This window comes from Hypomesus transpacificus, chromosome 23 (assembly GCF_021917145.1).
Source record: "Hypomesus transpacificus isolate Combined female chromosome 23, fHypTra1, whole genome shotgun sequence".
Classification (NCBI taxonomy): Eukaryota; Metazoa; Chordata; class Actinopteri; order Osmeriformes; family Osmeridae; genus Hypomesus; species Hypomesus transpacificus.
This window is the reverse complement of record NC_061082.1, coordinates 5,008,018-5,030,846: the sequence shown is the minus strand read 5'-3', so window position 1 is coordinate 5,030,846 and position 22,829 is coordinate 5,008,018. Positions and strand designations below refer to the sequence as shown.

The following is a 22,829-nucleotide window of genomic DNA, read 5'->3' as shown; positions in this document are numbered from 1 at the left end:
ATACAGACAGCTGGGTGGGTGTAGCTGAGCCTCATACAGGCAGCTGGGCGTAGCTGAGCCTCATACAGGCAGCTGGGCGTAGCTGAGCCTCATACAGGCAGGCGGGCGTAGCTGAGCCTCACACAGGCAGCCGGGCGTTGCTGAGCCTCATACAGACAGCTGGGTGTAGCTGAGCCTCATACAGGCAGCTGGGCGTAGCTGAGCCTCATACAGGCAGGCAGGCGTAGCTGAGCCTCACACAGGCAGCTGGGCGTAGCTGAGCCTCATACAGACAGCTGGGTGTAGCTGAGCCTCATACAGGCAGCTGGGCGTAGCTGAGCCTCATACAGGCAGGCGGGCGTAGCTGAGCCTCATACAGAGCCACATGTACACCCTGTTATACCAACCCAAGTGAAAAAAACATCCTCCTTAAAGTGGACTTACAAAAGTTTAAGAACAAAACAGACTTTGCACATGTTAAAGTTGACGATAAGTACGTGAATGGGCAAAATCAGTAAAAACAATTTTACACTTCCAATTTCAAAATGTATTAAGCTCGTTTAAAGTAGACTTAAGTGAACCATCTTTTTCCGCTTGGGAAGGTGGTAGGATGAGAGTTCATCAGAGTCGGGTACAGAAGGGCTGATCCACGCATTCAGATGGTGACGGGAAGTAAGGATGGACAAATGCATCTTTCAAGTAGAAATGGAGGATTCTAAAAGGCAGAATGTTTTAAATATTGTTCAAGAAGGGGGAGGATTTCTGCATCAGAACCCGCAGACAGCACGGTGTGTGTGTGTGAGCGTGCGAGTGTGTCGGTGTGTGTGTGCAATGCTTGTGCGTGCTTAGACTACTGTATGAGTGTGCGGTTTGAAAACTCTTAAAAACAACTTGTTATGCTGTCTTGTTTGCTAAATGCTACGGTAATATTTCCCATTCAGTTAATTAATTATCTGCTCTTTGCAAATTGCACTTCCATTAACTTGTTTTAAACGACATTTCTAATTCAAACATCTCCAAAGAGATACTTACACGACTATCGATATGACGAACACTTATCCACCAATCAAATAAACCACACCAACTGAAGGCTAGTCACTAGCCCCACCTACTGTATAATAACACTGCAGTATCATAAAATAATGATGTCAGAGAGTGCATGGGAGAGAGAGAAAGAGAGAGAGAGAAAGAGAAGGAGGAAGAGAAAGAGAGAGAGAGAAAGAGAGGGAGGAAGAGAAAGAGAGGGAGAGAAAGAGAGAGAGATGATGAAAGGGGAAAATGGTGAAACAGAACAGGAAAAACAAGGTCAGAGAGAAATTGAATTTTAGAAAGAAGAAGAAAGAAAGAGAATGGAAGGGAGTTGAAGGAAAATTAATGTCATAAATTCCGACAAGTCTTGTTTTATACTTTATAACAATGGGACTAAATTAGTCTGCTGCCTCCATAAATTTCTTTGGATTCTTTTTTTTATTGGTGGTTTCATCAAGTGCCCAGTCATAAACAAGCCTAGGGGCTGCTCCCGCTAAATGTTCTGGCCTGGAATAAAAGTGGGGACGCCTGGGTTATGGTGTGAATCACTCTGTTGACCACACTCCATCACACACACACACTCTATCACACAGACACACACACACTCATACACACTCATACTCCATCACACACACACACACACTCTATCACACACACACACACACTCATACTCCATCACACACACACACACACACACACACACTCCATAACACACACACACAAACGCAATTAACACGTTAAATTAAATTAACCTTAAAGGGCGGGGAGTTTAGCACCCTGGAAGACTATCTGTCTTCAGAACCAGGAGGAGGATGATCTCTGCAGACACTGCAGAATCCTGGACGGAGTCTGCAGCGTCTGCTGTGTGACAGCCAGGTGTATGCACCGCAGCACAGCACCAGCACAGGCTGGTTATCTCGACCAGTCAGCAGGCATGTTTCCCTGCTAAGTGAAGCCGACTTATTTACTAAACACAGCCGCGGTATGAAGCTATTGTTCTGATTAGCATGCAGCTAATTGAAAGGGCAAACGGAGTAGAACAGTCATCACTTCGTGGCTGTCACCTTCCATTCTCTCCCGTGACTCTGGCAAATGGCTCTGACGTCGCTAACGAGTGTGCGAGGAAGACGAGGGGAAGGCTGAACTCACACACACACACACACACACGGCTGACTGCGTTAGAGAGAGCGATACTGTATCTTCTACATACTGGTAGTGACTCTCCCTTTAGTCCTGAGCTCCTCCTGTCTCCTCACCAGGAGTTTCTCCTCCTCTTCTCTCGCACGCTCCGAGATGCCTTCAGGACGCTGCTCTGCTCAGTGATGTGCAGGGCGTGAGTGTGTGAGTGTGTGTTTCCTGTCACAGCCTGGTGGATCCCCCTGCTCTGTATGTATCCTCCAGCTGTCAGTGCACGGCTGATTGATAACCTCAAACAAACTTTTAAGACTTCTGTTTTTCAATAGCTTAACTGTTCGGATGCCACTGTCTGTGTGTGCGTGTAGGTTTGTGTGAGTGTGTGTAGGTGCGTGTGTTTGCGCATAGTATGCGAGACAACAAGGGCCCCTGGACTGACTGTGTCAGAGGAACTGTCAGTGAGACAGAGTGAGATGAGGATTTGTGTCGGATAAAAGAACGAGAGAGCTGTGGAAGACAGAGAGAGAGGGGGGGGGGGGGTCAGGAGAGCTGACGATGGGAAGGGAATGAAGGGAGGGAGAGAGAGAGAGCTGGAGAGGAGCAGAGAGAGCAAGGACGGCAAAGAGCCTTTACAGGAGCGGTGCAAATCAGGTTCGGGGTGAGGGATAGGGGTGGAGCAGATCCACAGCGGAGCGAGGGAGAGGGGTGGAGCAGATCCACAGCGGAGCGAGGGAGAGAGACAGACGGGAGAGAGAGAGAGCACAGTGTGAGCACAGACGCTACATGCTGAAGTTAGGCTGACTGAATGTGGAGGATTACTGAACTGCTATTCGCTACGGGAGACTTGGGAAGCCTACCACTCATCAAAGAAGAGAGAGATTCAAAGAGGACATGCGTGTGTGAATAATTAGAAAAGAAAACCCTGTCATTTTTTTTTTTACATTTAGTCATTTTTTCTTCTTCCAGATCAGGATTTTCTATGTATCCCAACCTGCTCAGCAGGATCCTCGCAGAGCACTGTGGGATATCTGTGTGTGTGAGTGTTAGTGAGAGTGTGCGTGTGTGACACTTGTCACTACTTATCATGCTCCTGATCCATCTCCACTGAGCACACACAGGCACACACACACACACACAGGCACAGGTGCAGTCGTGAGTGAGTGCAGGAGAAACACCTGAGGATTCTAACGCACACACACACACACACGCACACACACACGGCACTGAGCCGCAGGAATCACACAGGGTGATCGCTGTCCTTTGAACTCAGTGGAGGTCTCTCTCCTCTAACTCCAGAGCGCAGACATGGAACTAGGAGTCGCATGAAAAAACGATCCGCCCTGCGTTTCTGCCCTCCCGTCTCTAAAAGATGATTTTACTTCCCAGAATCAGCATTTCAATTCTGAGGGTGCGTAGAAGTAAAAGGATTGTAAGGACTCAATAACTTCTAATGGATTGGACTTTTTAATTCTAATTTTGTGATTTTGGACAACCTGGTACTGAAGCAGGGTAGCAGGTGAGACTTCTTTGGTCCTGTCTTCTTTGGTCCTGTCTTCCAAAATAATCAGAAGGTTTGATCTTGTGTCTGGGATAAAGAACATAATTCTTGAATGCGGTGGACATATTCACAGGGATTTACCCCAGTCGGTTTGGAATAATTCCAAAGCAATTCCACTCTTAGAATATCACTGTTCACAATCGGTTAGTGTTACTATTACTGTAACAACAGTCAGTGCTGTTGCTGTCAGATGATTTAGCAGCTAAGCGGAAGTCATCGTTCGGTTCACAGAATTCTGTCGTTTTTCCACGAGTGCCACAGCTTCTCCTCCTTGCGTTCTGAGCAGAGCATCTCATCAGGAGCTGTGAAGGGAACACTGACTGGACGTTTACTGGACGTTCGCTGGGCTCCGGGCACCATGAAGGAGACGAACACCAGAGGTGTCTCTACGCTGACGCACCTTGTCAGGTAACAGAGCACAGCAGCCTGTCTGGGTAAAGACGTGGAAAAGCTGGATGCGTGGAAGCGAAGCGATGAACCTGCGAGGAGGAAACATCTCAGAGCTGATCTCGTCCGCTGTCCGAGCCACCACGTCCGTGCTCTTCGACCCTGACCCCTGGCCTCCCGGCGCCCAGGGAACTCTGGGAAACGTAGTCAGGAACGCGTCGGTGCTGGGCTGCGGCGAGATGGAGATGACGCTTGGGAACTGGTCCCAGGGCGGGGGGGCCGGGGGGGTCTGGGGGGCAGGGGAGGAGGCCAGGGTGGTGGGGTGTGCCACGGCGACCCCAGCGGGGGTGCAGAAGAACTGGGCGGCGCTGTTGATCTTGGCGGTGATCGCCGTGACGGTGACCGGGAACATCCTGGTCATCATGGCCGTGTCGCTGGAGAAGAAGCTCCAGAACGCCACCAACTACTTCCTGATGTCACTGGCCGTCGCAGACATGCTGCTGGGGGTCCTCGTCATGCCTGTCTCCATGGTGACCATCCTCTACAGTAAGTGTGCTGGTGTGTGTTTGTGTGCGAGACTGTGTGTGTGTTTGTGGTGTGTGTGTTTGTGATGTGTGTGTGTGTGCTTGCATCATGTGCCAGATTAAATAATGCAGTAACGAATGTTTGGACGATTCAGTGAATAAATATATTTGGTTTCTCAAGTGTGGTACTTCAACTCACACTTTATCTGATGATGGGCGTCTGTCGTTGTGACAGTTTCAGAGAGCAGTTCACTGTAGCTAGTGGTTCCTGAGAGAGTTGTATCAAAGCTTTTCAATTATCAACATCACCGTGAATTGAGATGTCCAATTTCACGGCTGGCTGGACTCTGTTCTGTTAGACTGTTTGTTGTTGCCGTTTACACATCTGTCACTAAACACACGGAGGCAAGAGGCCTTGTTGATGAATTTCACGTCTTGGAATGAGTTTGGCTTGATGCATTATTTCTCATGCATGTATTCATTGTGAGGATGGTTCAGGTTCACTATTGGCTCCATCAGGGGTCCCTAGAGATGAGGGATTTATGGACCATTCCTTCATTCTAAGTGGTCCCTGTCCAATTGGTTTAGTTATTGTATCACCAAAATACAGTATGATAATATTTTTCACATCGATTTCTTATCTTCAGGACTGCCTTATTATTTTATTACCAAGTCAAGATATCCCACTGTTTGCCCCCAACCCCCACCACCACCCCCACCTGCACCCCACCCTCACACTTTTGTTATCTCTCTTGGTCTCTCCCTCTCTTTTCTGACTTCCCATGGAACCCAGTCCCTAGTTCATTTGTTTACCCCTCCCAAGCTACTCCTGTGGAAATGTGGAAATGCCACGAGTCATTGCTTTCATAGGAGGTCTTTAAGCCCTAAGTAGAAAACTAATTTGCATCAGAAAGAGGACGCTAAATTGGTTTGAAGGGAAAAGACTGACCTGTCTTGCCTGTAAGATGTTGCCTTTTTCATGAGAAGACAAAAGAAGTCATTAAACATTGTGATGCAGCGGGAAACGCTACGGACAGTTTGTAATTATTTTCTCGAGTCTCCACACTGTCACGGACGATTGGATTAATCTGTAACGTAAAGTGGAGCTCAAACACAACGCCGTTAGCCATCGCAGAGACACATTTGTGCCACAGTCCTCTCATTACCAGAGAAGGTATCATCATGATGGCGCAATTGTCCTGTTGAAGCAATTACGAGATGGGACACCTCTTGACCGATGACAGCGATACGTATCCCACAATTCCAGGGGAAACTGTAAGGGATAGTGGGTCCTCATGTAAACAGATGTATTGTAATTTGGGTGAAAGCCTTCAGCTCAGCTGTAAATCTTCCACCATTAGCAGCGTGTGCCACTCACAGACTCAATAAATCACCAAGGGAGTGTTCTCTGAATACTGGTGCAGTGGTTGTGAGCAAACAGTGACCGTCTTCTGATGGTTTAACAAGCAGGCATTAGGAAACACTCAGAACAGCGGAGAGACTCCTTCCTCTGCTCACAGCCTACAAGGTGCCTCTGAAGCTTCAAGATGGCTAACATCCTACAAGGTGCCTCTGAAGCTTCAAGATGGCTAACATCCTACAAGGTGCCTCTGAAGCATCAAGATGGCTCACATCCTACAAGGTGCCTCTGAAGCTTCAAGATGGCTAACATCCTACAAGGTGCCTCTGAAGCTTCAAGATGGCTAACATCCTACAAGGTGCCTCTGAAGCATCAAGATGGCTCACATCCTACAAGGTGCCTCTGAAGCCTCAAGATGGCTAACATCCTACAAGGTGCCTCTGAAGCATCAAGATGGCTCACAGCCTACAAGGTGCTCTGAAGCATCAAGATGGCTAACATCCTACAAGGTGCCTCTGAAGCATCAAGATGGCTAACATCCATACGATGAGAAGACCTCCTGTGAGTCATCGCCTCGCTGTTCTCCTCTCCCAGGGTCCAGAGCCCCCTGAGTGCTTGTTCACCTGTACCAACTCTACATGTTGTCCCTGAAGGCTAGCCCTCCGCTGTGAGGTGTGTATGGAAGACAGAGCCTTTCTGTTGTCATGGTTATGGACGATAGCAAGATGTTGGCTCAACTTTCCCTATCCGTAATCCTCTCTCTGTCTCTCTGTCTCTTTGCCTCTCTGTCGGTCCCCCCCCCCTCTCACTTCGGGGCCTCGCACCATCTCTCCTGCTCTACACCAGTGTCTCGTCTTCTTTTGTAATCGCTCTGGCGCCGCATCCCTCTTACCATCCTCCTCCTCCTCCCTCCTTGTCACCCTCTCTCTGTCTCTCTGTCTCTCTCAGAGAGTTGCTACACGTCGAAAAAAATAAACGTAACCTTGCTTTCAAACTGTGGCAGTTGGAACCTCTGACAGGTTCCTGGGGAGTTGTAAGACGCTGCAGGTGAGCTCTGTTCCGTCCTGCTTCCGGCAGGTCCCACTCCCGTGGGAGCAGATGCTTCTCTTTCAGCCTGAGTCACAACCGGTCTGGTTTTCTCTGAGGAGAAGTAGAAATACTTTTGGCCCAACAACGTCCAATCGTGTCAAACCTTTGGAAAACACTGACGCCTCATTTGCTGTAGGGTTTCTCTCCTGTGTGGATCAATCAAATATCAAATATCAGAGCGTTACACACACACACACACACACACACACACATGCTGTGCAGACACAGTGATGCTTTGGCAGATCATGTTTTCTGAAGAAGCGTGGATGTGTTTTATGCGATAAGTCTGAGATTCAAAATCTTTATGGTTGATTTCCTTTAGATTAGAAATAATACTGTAATCCCATGAGAATGGATAAAAGAGAGATATGAGAGAAAAAGAAAGAGAGAGAGCGACAGTCAGAGCATGAGAAAAAGAGAGAGAAAAGAAAGAGAGAGAGATGGGATACAAAACAAGATAATGAAAAGTGAAGAATAAAGCGAAAGGCCCAGTCCAGCTTTTCTGGTGGAAAAGTTCAAATCTAGATGTTTAGACGCTGTTTGGAACAGACGATCATTTTCGAGTCGGTTTCAATTTCAAAGTGCTGGCCGAAAAAAACGAGGGAAATAAAAGACCAGCCGGCTCTCGAATGAACAGAGGCTTCCTCTCAAGCACGACCACGCAACAAAACAAAACCACAACAAAACAGCTTCATCATTATCTGCTCCTGCAGACCAGATGTGCGATAGCAGGGCACAGGTCATTGGGAGGGGGATGGAACGGCAGGAAAATAAACAGACCAACAGAAGAGAGAGCGGCGAAATGGGAAAGATGAAAAGATGATGGGATAGAAAGACTGTGAGAGAGAAAGGGATGAGGAGGGAGAGAAATATAGGCAGGGACAAGGACAGGGACAGAGAGAGAGGGGGTATGAAGAGAGAAAGGGAGAGACAGAGGGTGCATGATTAGAAGATGAGAGCGATGGGAGTCAGTGATGCCTGAATCTCTGGAGGTGGTGAGAGAATGAGAGTGAGAGAGAGCTCGAAAAAGAGACAGACATAGTAAAAAGTAAGACACACTGTATCCTCAGAGGAAACAGTAAGGATCAGAGAGAACTTTACAACAAAGACATTAAGAGTTTGAGTTTGAAGAAGGATTCTGCAAGAAGCTAGAGGGCGGGAAATAGGAAAAAAAGCAAATTGGAAAGAAGTTGTTAGGAAGGAAGTTGTGCTCATCCCCATCCTTTAACGATCCCTCACACTCTGGGTCTGTGTGGTGTCCTAGTCTGGGTTTCGTTCGGTGACCGTGTTGATGTACCAGTTGGAGCCAGGAAGGTCTGGTGGTCTCTGGCTAGAAGGAAAAACATGAACGTAACCGCCGGAGGAGGAAGTGGATGTGTTTGTTTACATCAACGTGTTTTTATGTGTGTCTTGTTTTGTGTGTCTTCTAGTCCAAACAGGGAGCATGTCACAAACGCACACACATACACACAGATGACCATGCTTGTGCTACACATACAACATGTCAGGGCATGTGAGTGCACACACTCACTCACTCACTCACTCATGGAAAAAGTAGGTACGTATACATACATATTTGTGTGGCTGACTTATAAACAGGCACACACACAAATACACACACACACAAACCAAAGCTCATGACTATCTACACAACATAAAATATACTTTAAGATGTTTGACAAAGATATGGCTTTAGATGAATAGGACACTCAACTTAAAACTCTGAATGCACAGACAGGTGGTATGAACAACATTCCACTTCCAGTCAAACAGATGGCCTCTCCTGTCTTCTGTTAAGGGAGGCGGAATGCCTGAACACACTTACGCGCGCACACACACACACAGACACTAGAACCAGACAGCACACACTCACAACAGCGCACACAGTGAACTCTCTCCCTATACTTTCCGTGATCCTTCACAACCTCAAGTAGAGACGTCAGGGAAGCGAGAGGAGACAGAGAATGAGGGAGGGAACAAGGAGAGGGGTATTTGCAGACTTCTTGTATTCCAGAACCCACAGCTGATCCTGCCACCAACCGTCTACCACAAAACCGGTAGCCATGGCGATAGAGATTTACAGCAACTGCCAAAAGTCAGTTAACAGTTAAGGGTAAGAGTTTCATTCAGAAACCAATGAAATAGTACTGATAAAATGACTGAACTCCTTTAAAAGCAGGGGTGGCAATATGTGCAGTTTTTTTCTTTTCTTCATCTAACATATTGAATCAACCACCTCCATGAGAGGTTTTCATCAAACTGTATCTGTCTTTATTAGGAATTCACTTCAGTCATACAGCTTTTTAAAATAAAAAGCAAAATGCTGTTACCAGGGCGATAGCGACCTCCAGTGCGTGTCAAAATGGCAAGTTGCCATGACTGCGCTGACAAAGCAAAGTGTGTTGAAGACAGTGTGTGTTTGGGTGTGTGTGTCCGAGAGCAGAGAAGAAATGTGAATTGAGGGAGAAAAAAAGGAATGCGAGAGAAAAAAGAGAGGGAAGATGACGAAAGAGAAGATTTTGAGGAGGACTAAATGTGCTAATTGACTGTTTGTGTTTACTCAAGATCAACTCACTCCTCATTACCTACTGTTGTGATGTTTTGTGCTGTCCTCAACAACAACAACAGCAGTACTCTGTCCTACATGCATGTTTAGTGCATATATCTTCCCCTCACAGTCTCTCTCGTTAGTACACAATACACATCACTGTTGACATACGACTGGATGTCAACATAAAACCCTCCTTGTTATGTTGTTATACTCAAGAGAGCACAATGGAAGTGAGAAGCACATTCCGGAAATAAACCAAAGTTACTCTATCGGGTAGAGAGAGAAAAAGACATATGGAGGGAGAGAGGACGAGAGGAAAGAGAGAGAGAGAGGTGGAGAAAGCAAGACAGAAGAGAAAGAGAGAGAGAGAGAGAGAGAGAGAGAGAGAGAGAGAGAGAGAGAGAGAGAGAGAGAGACGAGAGGATAGACAAAGACATACTACTGCTAACCTAAATAGCTTTCACTGACGTGTGTGTTTCTGAGCCTGGTTGCAGACACAGGTGTTGTCAGGGCCGGAGAACGCCCTGGATACTGTATCTCCGACTTAATTAGGCTCCGAGGTTTAACGAGGTGGAAGATAAGATTGTGATGCTGATTAAATGGGGGCCGATGAGGTGAACACTCTTAATGAAATATGAAATGCCAACAGCTCTCGGAAGGCCTTTATTTAACTGTCAGAAACTATGCACCTATCAGGTGTGTGTATGACATGTCTGCGCGCACCATTGGTTAGAAAAATACGGGTGCACATGTGCATGTATGCACAAAAAACAGACAGACTCACTGTGAGTTTGCGCGTCACATTTGAGAAATTGTGTCTAAAAAGCTCCTGTGGTTGTGTATTATCGTCGGCTGGTCTTTAAGTTGTTGTGAAGTTAAAAGGCATCCGTTCACTACAGTAGCTGTTGGGACGTCTTAGTTGTAGCTACATTTACATTTCATAGATTTAGCTGACGCTTAAAATGGTATCCATAGCGACATACAAATAGCGTTTATAGAAATCACAGCAGAAGGATCTGAAGAGTCTGGTGCTCCAGAGTCAAGGATGGGTCTGTGTTTAACAGCCACATCGCAGAACTGAACAAATCACTTTCCCCACTAGCCCAAAACACCAACGACAGCTGCAATCAATTCTTAGGTAGTGCCTCGCCATATTGATTTGACTTATCCATTCGTTTCAAATGAGATAACAGGAGAGTGGAAGGTGGCAAATACCTGTCATAGCATTTCCTGTGGCTTTGGGTTTCAATAATATATATATGAATGACAATCCAGTATGGTATACCGGGATATGTCATCTTGCAGAATACAATTTAAAAGTTGTGGTCTGGAACGTTTTTTTACGACTTTAAAAGGATTGCAACCTTCAAGTGCTCCGTGTGGATGCCTCCTACTGTTTGGGTGCAGAGTGATTAGCTGTTCACCATATTTAGCTTCTCTGGGGGATTCACCCCACAATTGGCGCTGTCTCAAGGACCACCTGCCGGTCTCTGTCAGTCTGTCTGTCTGTGTCTGTCTGTCTGTCTGTCTGTGTCTGCCTGTCTGCCTGTTTGCCTGTCTGTCTGTCTGCCTGTCTGTCGGACGTTCTGCCACAGACACACTCTCTCTTCTGTCAGCGTCTGTGTAATAGACTCCAGCTCCAGATCAGGGGGACTCCAGAGTGCCAAGCAGAGATAAGAAGAGAAGCCTGGCTCACATGGCCCCCAGACAGCAGGGGGGTCCCCACACAGGGGGGCCCCCACACAGGAGAGAAGATAGAGAGTCCCCCCCTGTGTGGGGACCCCTCTCTCTCCCCCCTTTGTGGAGAAAAGAACAGTGTGATCCTAAAAGTGCTAAGTCTTTGATAACCGTAATCAAAGTAATCCATGTATTGTGGAGTCGTAGCATGAGAGAGGATGTTGGAACAGTGAGAGTTGCTACAGCAGAAAGATATCTTCCACCACGGTGTTTAGACACAAGCACACCCGGGCTCAGCATAAGACTTGCACCACACTGATTGTAATCTTAAATAGATAGCAACAATCGTTTCTTTTATTTGCCCAAGCCCAATGTCGTTAGCCCCATGACTGGCTCAATATGGTTCTGGTTATTTAGATACATTTCTGTGAAGGCTGTAGTAAGGTGACCAGCGTTCCCATGGAGACGGGCATATGAGGGGTAGCTGGTTGATCAGTCGTCAGACAGGATGGTTAGACCGTGACAATCTCTACAGGCCGATGGGAGCTCAGCTGTCTCTCTCTCTCATGAACACTGTTTACTTTCACATCAAAGTTGCACACATTCTCACACCCACTTCTACCCTCTCAGGTGTCTAAGCGTTCCTTTCCTTCCCTCTTTCAACCATCCATCATTTCTTCTTTCAAAACTCATTTCTGTTCTGCTTCCTGGGTCGGGATGGCTGTATTCAGGAGAGCAAAGCTTCATTCAACTGGCACATTATTGCAAATCCACTTATCGTAACACATAAAGGTACATACAAGAAAGCAATAGGAATGTGTAACTGCTGTTACGCAAGAAGAGAGAGCAGTACTGTCGTCATCCTAGCAGTCCCTAGCCAGAGTCTGACCTTGGGTAGGATGTTTGTGCATGCAAGCATGTAACTGGCCAGGTCAGTCACATCGAATTTTTCAAGAAAAAGGAAACGAGAAAATGTTTGAGAAGAGAAGATGGTTCCAAAACCAGTCTCCTTCATTTGAGTTACCCTTCTCATTCTCTATTCCCCACTTTCTTTCCCACATCTCTCTCTCCCCCTTCTCTCTTTTGCGTTGCTGGAAATTGGTGTTTAGGCATAAGAACCGCAGGCAAAATAAATAATTTCGACAGATCGTTATGTTCTGGCATCCCTCCGCTCAATTGCTGTCTTCTTGATAGCCCTTCTTCTCTCCCTTCTCACACTCAGGGTGTAGATAGAGGGGAACGTTAAAAAAATAGGTCCATCTCCAGAGTAGTTTGAGTAATTATTTTATAGATCAATAAGGTAAATTAAATTCCCTATTTGAACTGTGGGGAAGAACGTGCTCCAGTCTTCTCTGTTTCCTCTTTACTGAGACACACTGGTCTCCTAGGGGGAGGCCAGGGAAGAGCTTTCCAATCTCTCCAGGATTGTAGGAAACGTTCTGGAAATCGTTAAACAGACGACAGGTGTGAAAGAGTTTGTAATGAGGTCAACAAGAGAGAGAGAAAGACAGAAATAGAGAGAGAGAGCGAGAGCGAGAGAGAGAGCAAATGCATTGCAGGGTTTTGGCAACACAAATTTAACACATTTCTACTCATCCTCTATCCACTCATGTAGTCCCTTGTTCTCTCTCTGTCTCTCTCTGTCTCTCTGTGTCTCTCTCTGTCTCTCTCTGTCTCTCTCTCTCTGTGTCTTTCTCTGTCTCTCTCTCTTCATGAGTGTGTTTGGGTTTTGATTACACACAGTACGTGCCCAGCTTTGGTCAAAGGTAGAGAGCAGAGCTAGAGCTGTCAGCGACTTAGAAAAAACTGACAGAAAATTATTTTTATTTGTCCCCGGAGTGCAGTTTGATGTTTCTGCCCATATCTGTATGAGAATATGCAGACTTTTGCCTCAGTGGCAAATAACAAATTCCACTCATTCTCTGTCAGTCAACGACCCGGGCTTTGTTCAATCCCATCTCCACTTTAGACACAAAGACTAGATGGTAATGGGGAACAAATCTGAAATTAACCTAGTGCCTCCTCCTCTCTCTTTTGGTGCTTCTTCAAAACGAACGGAAACGTTTCACTGCCAAGTGGTTGTGTGTGTCTGGCAAAATGAGTGATTTTTCAACAGTTTATTTTAACCACAGATCATTGTGCCTCTCTTTGAGGACCACAGAGGGAGTCATTGACTGAGGTTAGTCCAAAGGTCAGGTTAACTCAATAGCTCTCCTTCTCTGTTAGCTAACGCTAGTTCACTGAAAGTCAGTGACAGAAGAGACAGCCGGAGAAAAAGACAAAGATATCCGACTGGAACGTTCTGGAAAAAACATACAAATACAAAGAGAGCGAAAGAGAGAGAGAGTGAAATCGGTGACCATGCCGATGGCCATCCCTCATTCAGCCCAAATAAACAGAGCTTACAATAAGGTTCAGTTCCACCTGCGGAAGCGAAAGACTCCTGACCTCCCCAACAGAGGGAGAGAACGAGGGATAATGAAGTGGAACGTCCGAGTCTCTCAGTACTGTCCACGTCCGAGTCTCTCAGTAGGGTCCACGTCCAAGTCTCTCAGTATGGTCCATGTTCGAGTCTCTCAGTACTGTCCACGTCCAAGTCTCTCAGTACGGTCCACGTCAGAGTCTCTCAGTACGGTCCATGTCCAAGTCTCTCAGTAGGGTCCACGTCCAAGTCTCTCAGTATGGTCCATGTTCGAGTCTCTCAGTACTGTCCACGTCCAAGTCTCTCAGTATGGTCCATGTCCAAGTCTCTCAGTACGGTCCATGTCAGAGACTCTCAGTACGGTCCATGTCAGAGTCTCTCAGTAGGGTCCACGTCCAAGTCTCTCAGTATGGTCCATGTTTGAGTCTCTCAGTACTGTCCACGTCCAAGTCTCTCAGTACGGTCCACGTCGGAGTCTCTCAGTACGGTCCACGTCAGAGTCTCTCAGTAGGGTCCACGTCCAAGTCTCTTAGTACGGTCCACGTCCAAGTCTCTCAGTACGGTCCACGTCAGAGTCTCTCAGTACGGTCCACGTCAGAGTCTCTCAGTAGGGTCCACGTCCAAGTCTCTCAGTATGGTCCATGTTCGAGTCTCTCAGTACTGTCCACGTCCAAGTCTCTCAGTATGGTCCATGTCCAAGTCTCTCAGTACGGTCCATGTCAGAGTCTCTCAGTACGGTCCATGTCAGAGTCTCTCAGTAGGGTCCACGTCCAAGTCTCTCAGTATGGTCCATGTTCGAGTCTCTCAGTACTGTCCACGTCCAAGTCTCTCAGTATGGTCCATGTCCAAGTCTCTCAGTACGGTCCATGTCAGAGTCTCTCAGTACGGTCCATGTCAGAGTCTCTCAGTAGGGTCCACGTCCAAGTCTCTCAGTATGGTCCATGTTTGAGTCTCTCAGTACTGTCCACGTCCAAGTCTCTCAGTACGGTCCACGTCAGAGTCTCTCAGTACGGTCCACGTCAGAGTCTCTCAGTAGGGTCCACGTCCAAGTCTCTTAGTACGGTCCACGTCCAAGTCTCTCAGTACGGTCCACGTCCAAGTCTCTCAGTACGGTCCACGTCCAAGTCTCTCAGTATGGTCCACACCAATAAAGGCTTCCTCCCATCTCCAGTCAGCCTGTTTTTCTTGGCTGTGCTTGGGGGTGTCTAGACACCGGGTTAGTTCCGTGTTTAAACTCTGCTTTCCTGACACGTAGCAGTCAATTCATTACATCTGGGCATGTATTTGATCCTGTTCAGATGGATGATGTGTGTGTGTATATATGTGTGTGTGTGGAGGGGTTACTTTGTAGGGTTGATGTTAGGTTGACTACGCTGATGTAAGGTTTGGAGTTTCTGGATGTATTCCATCCATATGAGTCATTCAGCTTGATGTGTTTTGGTCACAACATTATATGCTTTTTGGTGGCTATAACTGCTCAACATGACCATCAGACTTTACGAGGTCTCCGTGAACGTTTTTTTACTGCAGATACAAAATCCACTAAAACAAATGTGACGGGTGTTAAAATGTTCAGGTCGATATTTTAATTGCGCCCTGGTTCACCTATTACGAACTAGACTTTCTGTGAATTTGTAAGTGTGTGCATCTGCCTGGAAAGTTTTTTCACAGTTCATCAGTTTATTGCTTTCAGTCCATTAGGTGTTGTAATATTTCTAAATGTCCTTCTTTGAATTTAACTTTAGAGGATGTTTAAAGTACAGAGATTCAATACTTATTCACATACTGAGCATTAAAATAAAATCACTTTCAATCAAAGTGCTTAGAATAAGCTATACTTGAGTTAATAGGTAATAAGATCACAAGTTAGTAAGTCTGATTAACACATGTTAATGTTAACAAGCATATTATACGGGCCATATCACCCATTAACTAACACTTATCTCATCTTACTGTAAGATCTTACTCTCTCTCCTCTCCTCTGCTCTCCTCCCGTTTCCCAGACTACACATGGCCCTTCCCGTTCCCCATCTGTCCATTCTGGATCTACCTGGATGTGTTGTTCTCCACCGCCTCCATCATGCACCTGTGTGCCATCTCACTGGACCGCTACATCGCCATCCGGAACCCCATCCACCACAGCCGCTTCAACTCACACACCAAGGCCCGCCTCAAGATCATGGCCGTATGGACCATCTCCGTGGGTAAGAGACCACAGACGACTCCTCCACTGGGGTGAGGAGAGGCAGAGACCGGGTGACATCCCACGAGTGAGATGATGAGCTTTGACACAGCCACAGGAAAACACAGGAGACGCACTTTCAGGGGGTGCTGTATCAGTGCCAGGAAACCGTCACGGTCGATTTTGAGTGAGATTGAGATGGATAGACAGGGGTCAGTCTATGTAAATCTAAAATCTATCCTAGAAGGGTGTGCTGAAAAAAGCAAGTAAAAACTAAAACTTTATTGACAAAACGCTAACTCTAATGAATGACTCAGCTTGCTGACCTGAGCTGTGTTTATGCCTTGTATTCACACCTCATTAGGTCTTAGTCGAAGACGAGAGTGTGTCCAGATAAAATAACGAAGAATAATAAGCTTGCTGTCTCGGAGTGACTCCACTGGTCCAAGGCCTCAGGCTGGGCTACATTATGCTAAGCTAAGCTTTGATAGGCTTGCGTACGAATGAAATAAGACTACCCTGTGCCTGGTCTCCATGATAAATGCATCTCTCTCGCCCTTCTCTCCTCTGGTTTGTCAAACGGAGGATAAGGAGAGGCGATGTTTGGTAGAGCAGAGCTGATGTACGGAGGCAAGGAGAAATGTTCCTATTGTCTGGAGTTGTAACACTGTTTCTGATCTGATCAGAGTCAACTCAGAGACGTACACAACGGCATGCTGGGGGACTATTACCTCACACACAGTACCCACTCTCTCTCTCCCCCCCCCCTTTTCCTTTCTCTCCTTGGCTCACACACATCTTAGGCATTTCACCGCACCCTAACCGGAACAGGGGAAATGTAGCATACATGTGGAGTATAACTGCATGGCTGGTGTGGACTCTGCACTGTAGTGTGTGTGGGGCAGAATACACACACATCCACGAACACACATGCACAGACACACGTTCACACACACAGGTCCACGCATACACACATCTCCCTTCAGTATTGATTGAAAAAAATGAAAAATAATAATAATAAAACAAATCCTATCTTAAATCATTCAGGAGCGGAGAGGGTAGTTTCTGTCTTAGCTTTCCAGACAGACAGGGGCTGGAGCTCTGTCTCTCCCTGCAGGCACAGGCAGATGTCAGCCTGTGAAACATGGTGGGAAACCTGCTAATTAGCCCATTAGCATTAGCATAGCCTTGATTCTGTGGTCCCTCTGACACAGACATATTTGGGGTGAGAAAACGACGTGTCTGCTTGCGTGACTGTGCTCGGCTCGAGTCGAAGAAGCCAACTTGCTAAATCGTCAGTCTTCCCATCCGACCCCTGCCAAAGAATGTTACATTCCTGCACAGAAGTGAAATCCTTTATTTATGGCTTTTTGATTTGCTACACCTACAAAGCTGGAGTAATGTTGGGGTTAAATGAGGTGTTCTCCAACTGGTGGTTGAAGATTGTTTGGTTTAGACTTATTTGGTCCTTCTCCAGTTTTGAGGTGAGCTGTTATTATCCAAAGAGAACGGATGCTTCAGTGTCAGAGAATCTCCCAGAGCAGTACACAGTCAACCTTGTAAAAACAGGATTTTCTTGCACAACACAATGAATAATGTTCCTTGGTCCAAAAAAACAAACGGCAGCTGACATATATTTGGCTTCTTCAAACGTGCTTCAAACTGAGCGTTGAAGATTTGCATGGAAATTCCACTAACAATTCGATTAACCTTTTCATTCAAAAAGAAAAAAAAAACACCAACCACCTTTATAAACTTCAACAACAAACAGACCCCTTGTTGACCGCATAGTCTGGTTGTGTGGAGCCAGGGGGGCTGACACTCCACACACACACACACCACACACACCACACACACACCACACACACCACACACACACACACACCACACACACACACACACACACACCACACACACACCACACACACACACACACACCACACACACACTCACTCTCCACACACACACACACACACACACACACACACACACACACACACACACCACACACACACCACACACACACCACACACACACCACACACACACACACACCACACACACACACACACACACACACACACCACACACACTCACTCTCCACACACACACACACACACACCACACACACACTCACTCACTCTCCACACACACCCACCACACACACTCACCCCACACACTCAATCTTTAGAATACACAGATGCAAAAGAAGAAGCCCGGTTCAGCACTTCTCCTCTTCATTTATCTCCTCCTCGCACCGCTCTCTGTCCTCTGTGTTTCTGGCAGACGGAGAGAATGTGTTGGAGGGCATGGAAAAAGAGACTAAATTCGCCTTTGATTTCTGAATTCTCAGAGAGCAGGGTAAGATGATGGATGCTTGGTCCCCCAGAATAGGACAGCATGTGCAGCAAAACAAGTGTCTGTGGCCTTATCAGAAGTAAACAGAGACAGAAAAACGAGACAGACCCACAAATACTAGCCTGAACGAGGGGTCAGACCGCATGAGTTGTCTCCCATTGACGTGCTCAAAAAGACAGAAAAACACACACAACACGCTTACTTTACACACATACAGTACATAATCATGTCCAGTAGGCAAATTGTAGTGGAGGGGAGTCAGATGGCTGAGTGGTTAGGGAATCGGGCTAGTAATCAGAAGGTTGCCAGTTCGTGCCAAATGATGTTGTGTCCTTGGGCAAGGTACGTCACCCTACTTGCCTCAGGGAGAATGTCCCTGTACTTCGCTCTGGATAAGAGTGATTTACTGCTACATGACTAATTGTAGTACGGTAATAGTACCATACAATCATTTTATATGAGGTATTCCTGTTTGCAGTCTGTTTGCTGGGCCAAAGCTTTGGAATGCTCTCCCTTACCATGTGAGGTCTGCTCCTTCATTGGATATTTTGAAATCTACTCTAAAAACAAATTTTTATTCTTTAACTTTTGGAAACTTTTAATTGTTGTTTTATAGCGTAGTTCTGCTGTGCATTATGTTGTTGTGTAGAATTCACATAGAAAAAATGAATTCAGCGACAAGTTCAAAATCGGGTGCAATGTCGACGAACAAGCATCAAAAAGCCATTGGACTGACTCACGCTTCTACCAGATCATCATGTGGATATAATAGAATCAAATATACCAAAATGGAACCTTGTCCTCGAGTCACAAGTTGACCGCATAAAAATTCCAGAAGTGGGAATCAAATAAAGTTTTATACACCATTTTTATTGGGTAAATGGAGGGTAGGCTACCAGCCTTTCAGGAGACATAAAACTGCCCCATGGAAAGATCTCATAAGTTTTGCAATATCATGAATATGTGATAAAACAGATACAATTTCCTTCCAGGTCCGGTTTAGAAACAGACTTTATGGAAATGCATATGCTAATAACAAGTTTAAATCGCCAATCCAGTCGCAATGGGCTGTAAGGGAGGTTAGGTTTAATATGGTTGCTATCCTGTAACCCTGCTCATAATATTAATCTGCACTGACACAGGGGCGCCAAAATGGTCGCCCACGTTGGACCAGTTGCACCCTGGATCCCCTGGGCTATTATGGTGTCTGCAACTAACCGCATTGCGAAGGAGGTTGGAGGCTGTGGATGGCTCCAGATGCATCTGCCCCTCTCCCTGTCCTTCCAAATTCAGTTATTGAGCAATAATGATGTTTCTAATGCAAGGTCTGCCAGGGGAAATTGCTAGGTTTATCTGTCCTCGCAGACAGCCAGAAGAGATATGAACACTATTGTTATTGAAACCAAAGTATCTTTCTCTAGCTACATGGATATATGATGGGAAGAAACAACAGGTGGGAGATCATTTGACATTGATATATACACACACCACAGGACTGGTGTGCTATCTGTTTTCCTGTCCTGTAGTACCTTCTGAATTAGATTGCACACAACAACCACAGTGTTACAGGGCGTTGACACTTTATTGGAGGAAAGAGCAAGTGTGACATCTGGAACAGAGCTAACCATCTCTTTCCTCTCTCCCTTTATTACCTTTTCGCCCCACCACGCTTGCTCTCTCCTCTCTTCTCTCTTTCTCTTCCCCCCTCTTTCTCTGTCTCCCCTCCCTCCCCCCCTCCCCCCTCCAGGTATATCCATGCCCATCCCAGTGCTGGGTCTAAGGGACCGTTCCAAAGTCTTCAGCGACGGCAGCTGTGTGATGACGGACGGCAGCTTCGTCCTGGCGGGTTCCTTCGTGGCGTTCTTTATCCCCCTCACCATCATGGTGGTTACCTACTTCCTGACCATCAACGCCCTGCAGAACGAGGCCACGCTCTGCCTGGACCAGCTGGTGCCCCGGCCCAAGTGGAGCACCACGCTCTCGCTGGGCTTCCTGCCCCAGTCCTCGCTCTCCTCAGAGAAACTGTTCAGACGCTCCATCAGCAGGGAGGCGGGGGGAGCTCCAGGGGGGGCTGCAGGGGGGGCGGTAGGAGGGGGCATGGGCCCCGGGGTGGCGCCGTATGGCCGGCGCACCATGCAGTCCATCAGCAACGAGCAGAAAGCTTCCAAGGTTCTGGGGGTGGTGTTCTTTCTCTTCGTGGTCATGTGGTGTCCGTTCTTCATCACCAACGTGCTGGCGGTGGTGTGTGACCCTCTGAAGTGTGACCCTGTGGTCATGAGCGGGCTGCTCAACGTGTTCGTGTGGGTGGGGTACCTGTCGTCGGCGGTGAACCCCTTGGTGTATACGCTGTTCAACAAGACATACCGCGCCGCGTTCTCGCGATACGTTCGCTGCAAGTATCAGCCTGAGAAGAAGCCCTTGCAGCTCATACTGGTCAACACCATCCCCCCGCTAGCCTATAACTCCACCCAGATGCCCCTGGGGGACATGCGCTCCTTGAGGAATGGAGCGCACCTCGAAGGCGGGCAAGAGGACTTCTCTTTGCCGTCACTAGGAAAGGCCAAGTCGAATCCGCACAAAAATCAAGGAGACAAAGAGGAAAATATCAGTTGTGTGTAAGCTCAGAAAAACTCGAAAATCACTCCAGGGGGTCATTGTAGATTTAATGTATTTTCTTACTGTCCGATTTTCCTGACATTTTTGGGCGGGACGTTCCACGCGCTGAAAGGCATCGTCTCAGAGTGCGAGAGGAAGCAGAGAAACCATGGCAACTATTTTTTATATTGAACTATTACTGACTGAAAGGAGAGTTGCTCCGTCGTTTTCAGTTAAAGCGATGGCACTTAAGAAGATTGGATATTGAAAGAAATCGAGGAAAAAGGGACCACATAACTCATCCAAATGTATATTTGTACGTACATTGTTTTGTGCACATGAGTAAGTCATTAACTTGTTCGCTCTCGTGTTGTTTTTAACAGAGACTGAACTATTTTTTGTCACCACTCACATCTTGACACCGCGAGCAACAAGGTTACCTTGATGTGTGTTCGTGGGGGATATCATGAAGGGACATTCTAGACTGGGGGTGTTTAAAATGACGCAATGGCGTTAACTTTTATCTTTTATCGGAGAACTTCACCATCACAGTCGTACTGCGAGCTGTAACCAATCACGACCCTCTACTTACAGTTGTCTCCTGTACTGTGGCAGTGATATTGCGGTGAAGTTGTTGCTACGATGTTAATGATCGTTCAGTGGAGTTGCTCTGGCCTGGACTTGACAGAGTTTGGATGTTTTTAATAGTGTCTCTTTGGGCATTAATGTAGTCGCGTTTTCTAAATGTGGACTGAAATTGAATGATTTGTTTTTGCTTTTGATCAAGTAAAAAACAGATGAAGCCTTAATTCTGAGTGCTAGTCTGGTTTAAGTGTGTGATGTGTAATTCGGGGAAACTCAAATTTGAACTGTCGACCTGTGAAGTTGTGTGATGAACTAGACACAGGCTTTGAGAGAAAGTAGACCTCAACTTTTTTCATCACTGCCTTAATCAAATGGAATCCTAAAGAGTTTAATTTCTTCATACTTCAATGTGTGATTTAAAACCACAGTTCAATGCGACCTATTCACCAGCTACATTCAAGTAACCTTTACGAGCTACTTCACATTCACCAGCTACTTCACATTGACAATAATATAATTTAACCAAGTGTAGGATTTTGCAGCACAATCATTATGAGTTACACTATCATTAATTAGGCTACAGTAGAGGCTTTCAATGTAAGTTTTTTAATTGGTCTGCTTTCTTCCGAAGATAATGATAATGGGTGCTTTTCATTGTCTGGATATTTCAAAGTCTTGAATTGTAATCAGCCAGGAGAATGGGGCTGTGCTGGACTATAAGACTTTTTCACAGTGTGAGCTTTGCGAAAGTCAGAATGGGTAGGCTACTTGGCTATGTGATATTCACGTCATTCTGGTGAGAAAAAATGTCTATATACAGCAGTGGTTGATATTACTGTTCCTTCTCTCTCCGGTGAAGTGGCTTACATCTCAATAGTATCTTCTAACTCAATTGTGGTCAGATATGCACACCATGAATGTAGCTAACACGTAGTGCCTGGAGCAAAAACAAGCAGTGTGCTGGAGTGGATGCCTGTTGCATTTCAATCACTTTACAAACTCAACATGTAGATTTTTTGGGGGGCATCTACGAGACTTTATAAATCTGGTTACATTGGCTAAGGTAAAGGGCTTTGGGCATAAACGTGTGATAAGCTTCACTTAAACCTCACAAAGCCTGTGAAGATATGAGTGTGTAATGTGTGTCCTTGTGACACATACACACACCCACCCCCACACACACACACACAATTACCCTTTAAAATCTCTTTAATCTTCCACTTCACACCGATTTATACAATGTACTGCTCCTCCCCCTTGTAAATTATTCATACGGACCATCAACCAAAATCGTCATGACCTGCACGACAGATACCGAATACTATGAAAAAGTGCAATGCAGCCGCAAATTGCCGATGGAGATGTTGTAAAGGGAAATGCATTTTCCAATTTTGTTGGTG

General features: G+C 46.3%; 1 protein-coding gene across 1 annotated transcript; it reads left to right on the top strand.

Annotated features, from left to right (window-relative positions):
• The first annotated feature begins 4,173 nt into the window (after positions 1 to 4,173).
• On the top strand, positions 4,174 to 20,868 carry htr2aa (5-hydroxytryptamine (serotonin) receptor 2A, genome duplicate a). The gene is made up of 3 exons (XM_047047380.1): positions 4,174 to 4,633; positions 15,714 to 15,914; positions 19,997 to 20,868. The coding sequence occupies exons 1-3, from the start codon at positions 4,174 to 4,176 to the stop codon at positions 20,866 to 20,868; spliced, it is 1,533 nt and encodes a 510-aa protein (XP_046903336.1).
• Positions 20,869 to 22,829: the final 1,961 nt, after the last annotated feature.

What these genes read in the sequence shown, in the direction of transcription:
- htr2aa (XM_047047380.1), top strand. Translation starts at nt 4,174, where the DNA reads ATGAACCTGCGAGGAGGAAACATCTCAGAGCTGATCTCGTCCGCTGTC. An exon ending in CATGGTGACCATCCTCTACA is followed by an intron (nt 4,634 to 15,713) that starts GTAAGTGTGCTG and finishes CCCGTTTCCCAG; the next exon opens with ACTACACATGGCCCTTCCCG. An exon ending in CGTATGGACCATCTCCGTGG is followed by an intron (nt 15,915 to 19,996) that starts GTAAGAGACCAC and finishes TCCCCCCTCCAG; the next exon opens with GTATATCCATGCCCATCCCA.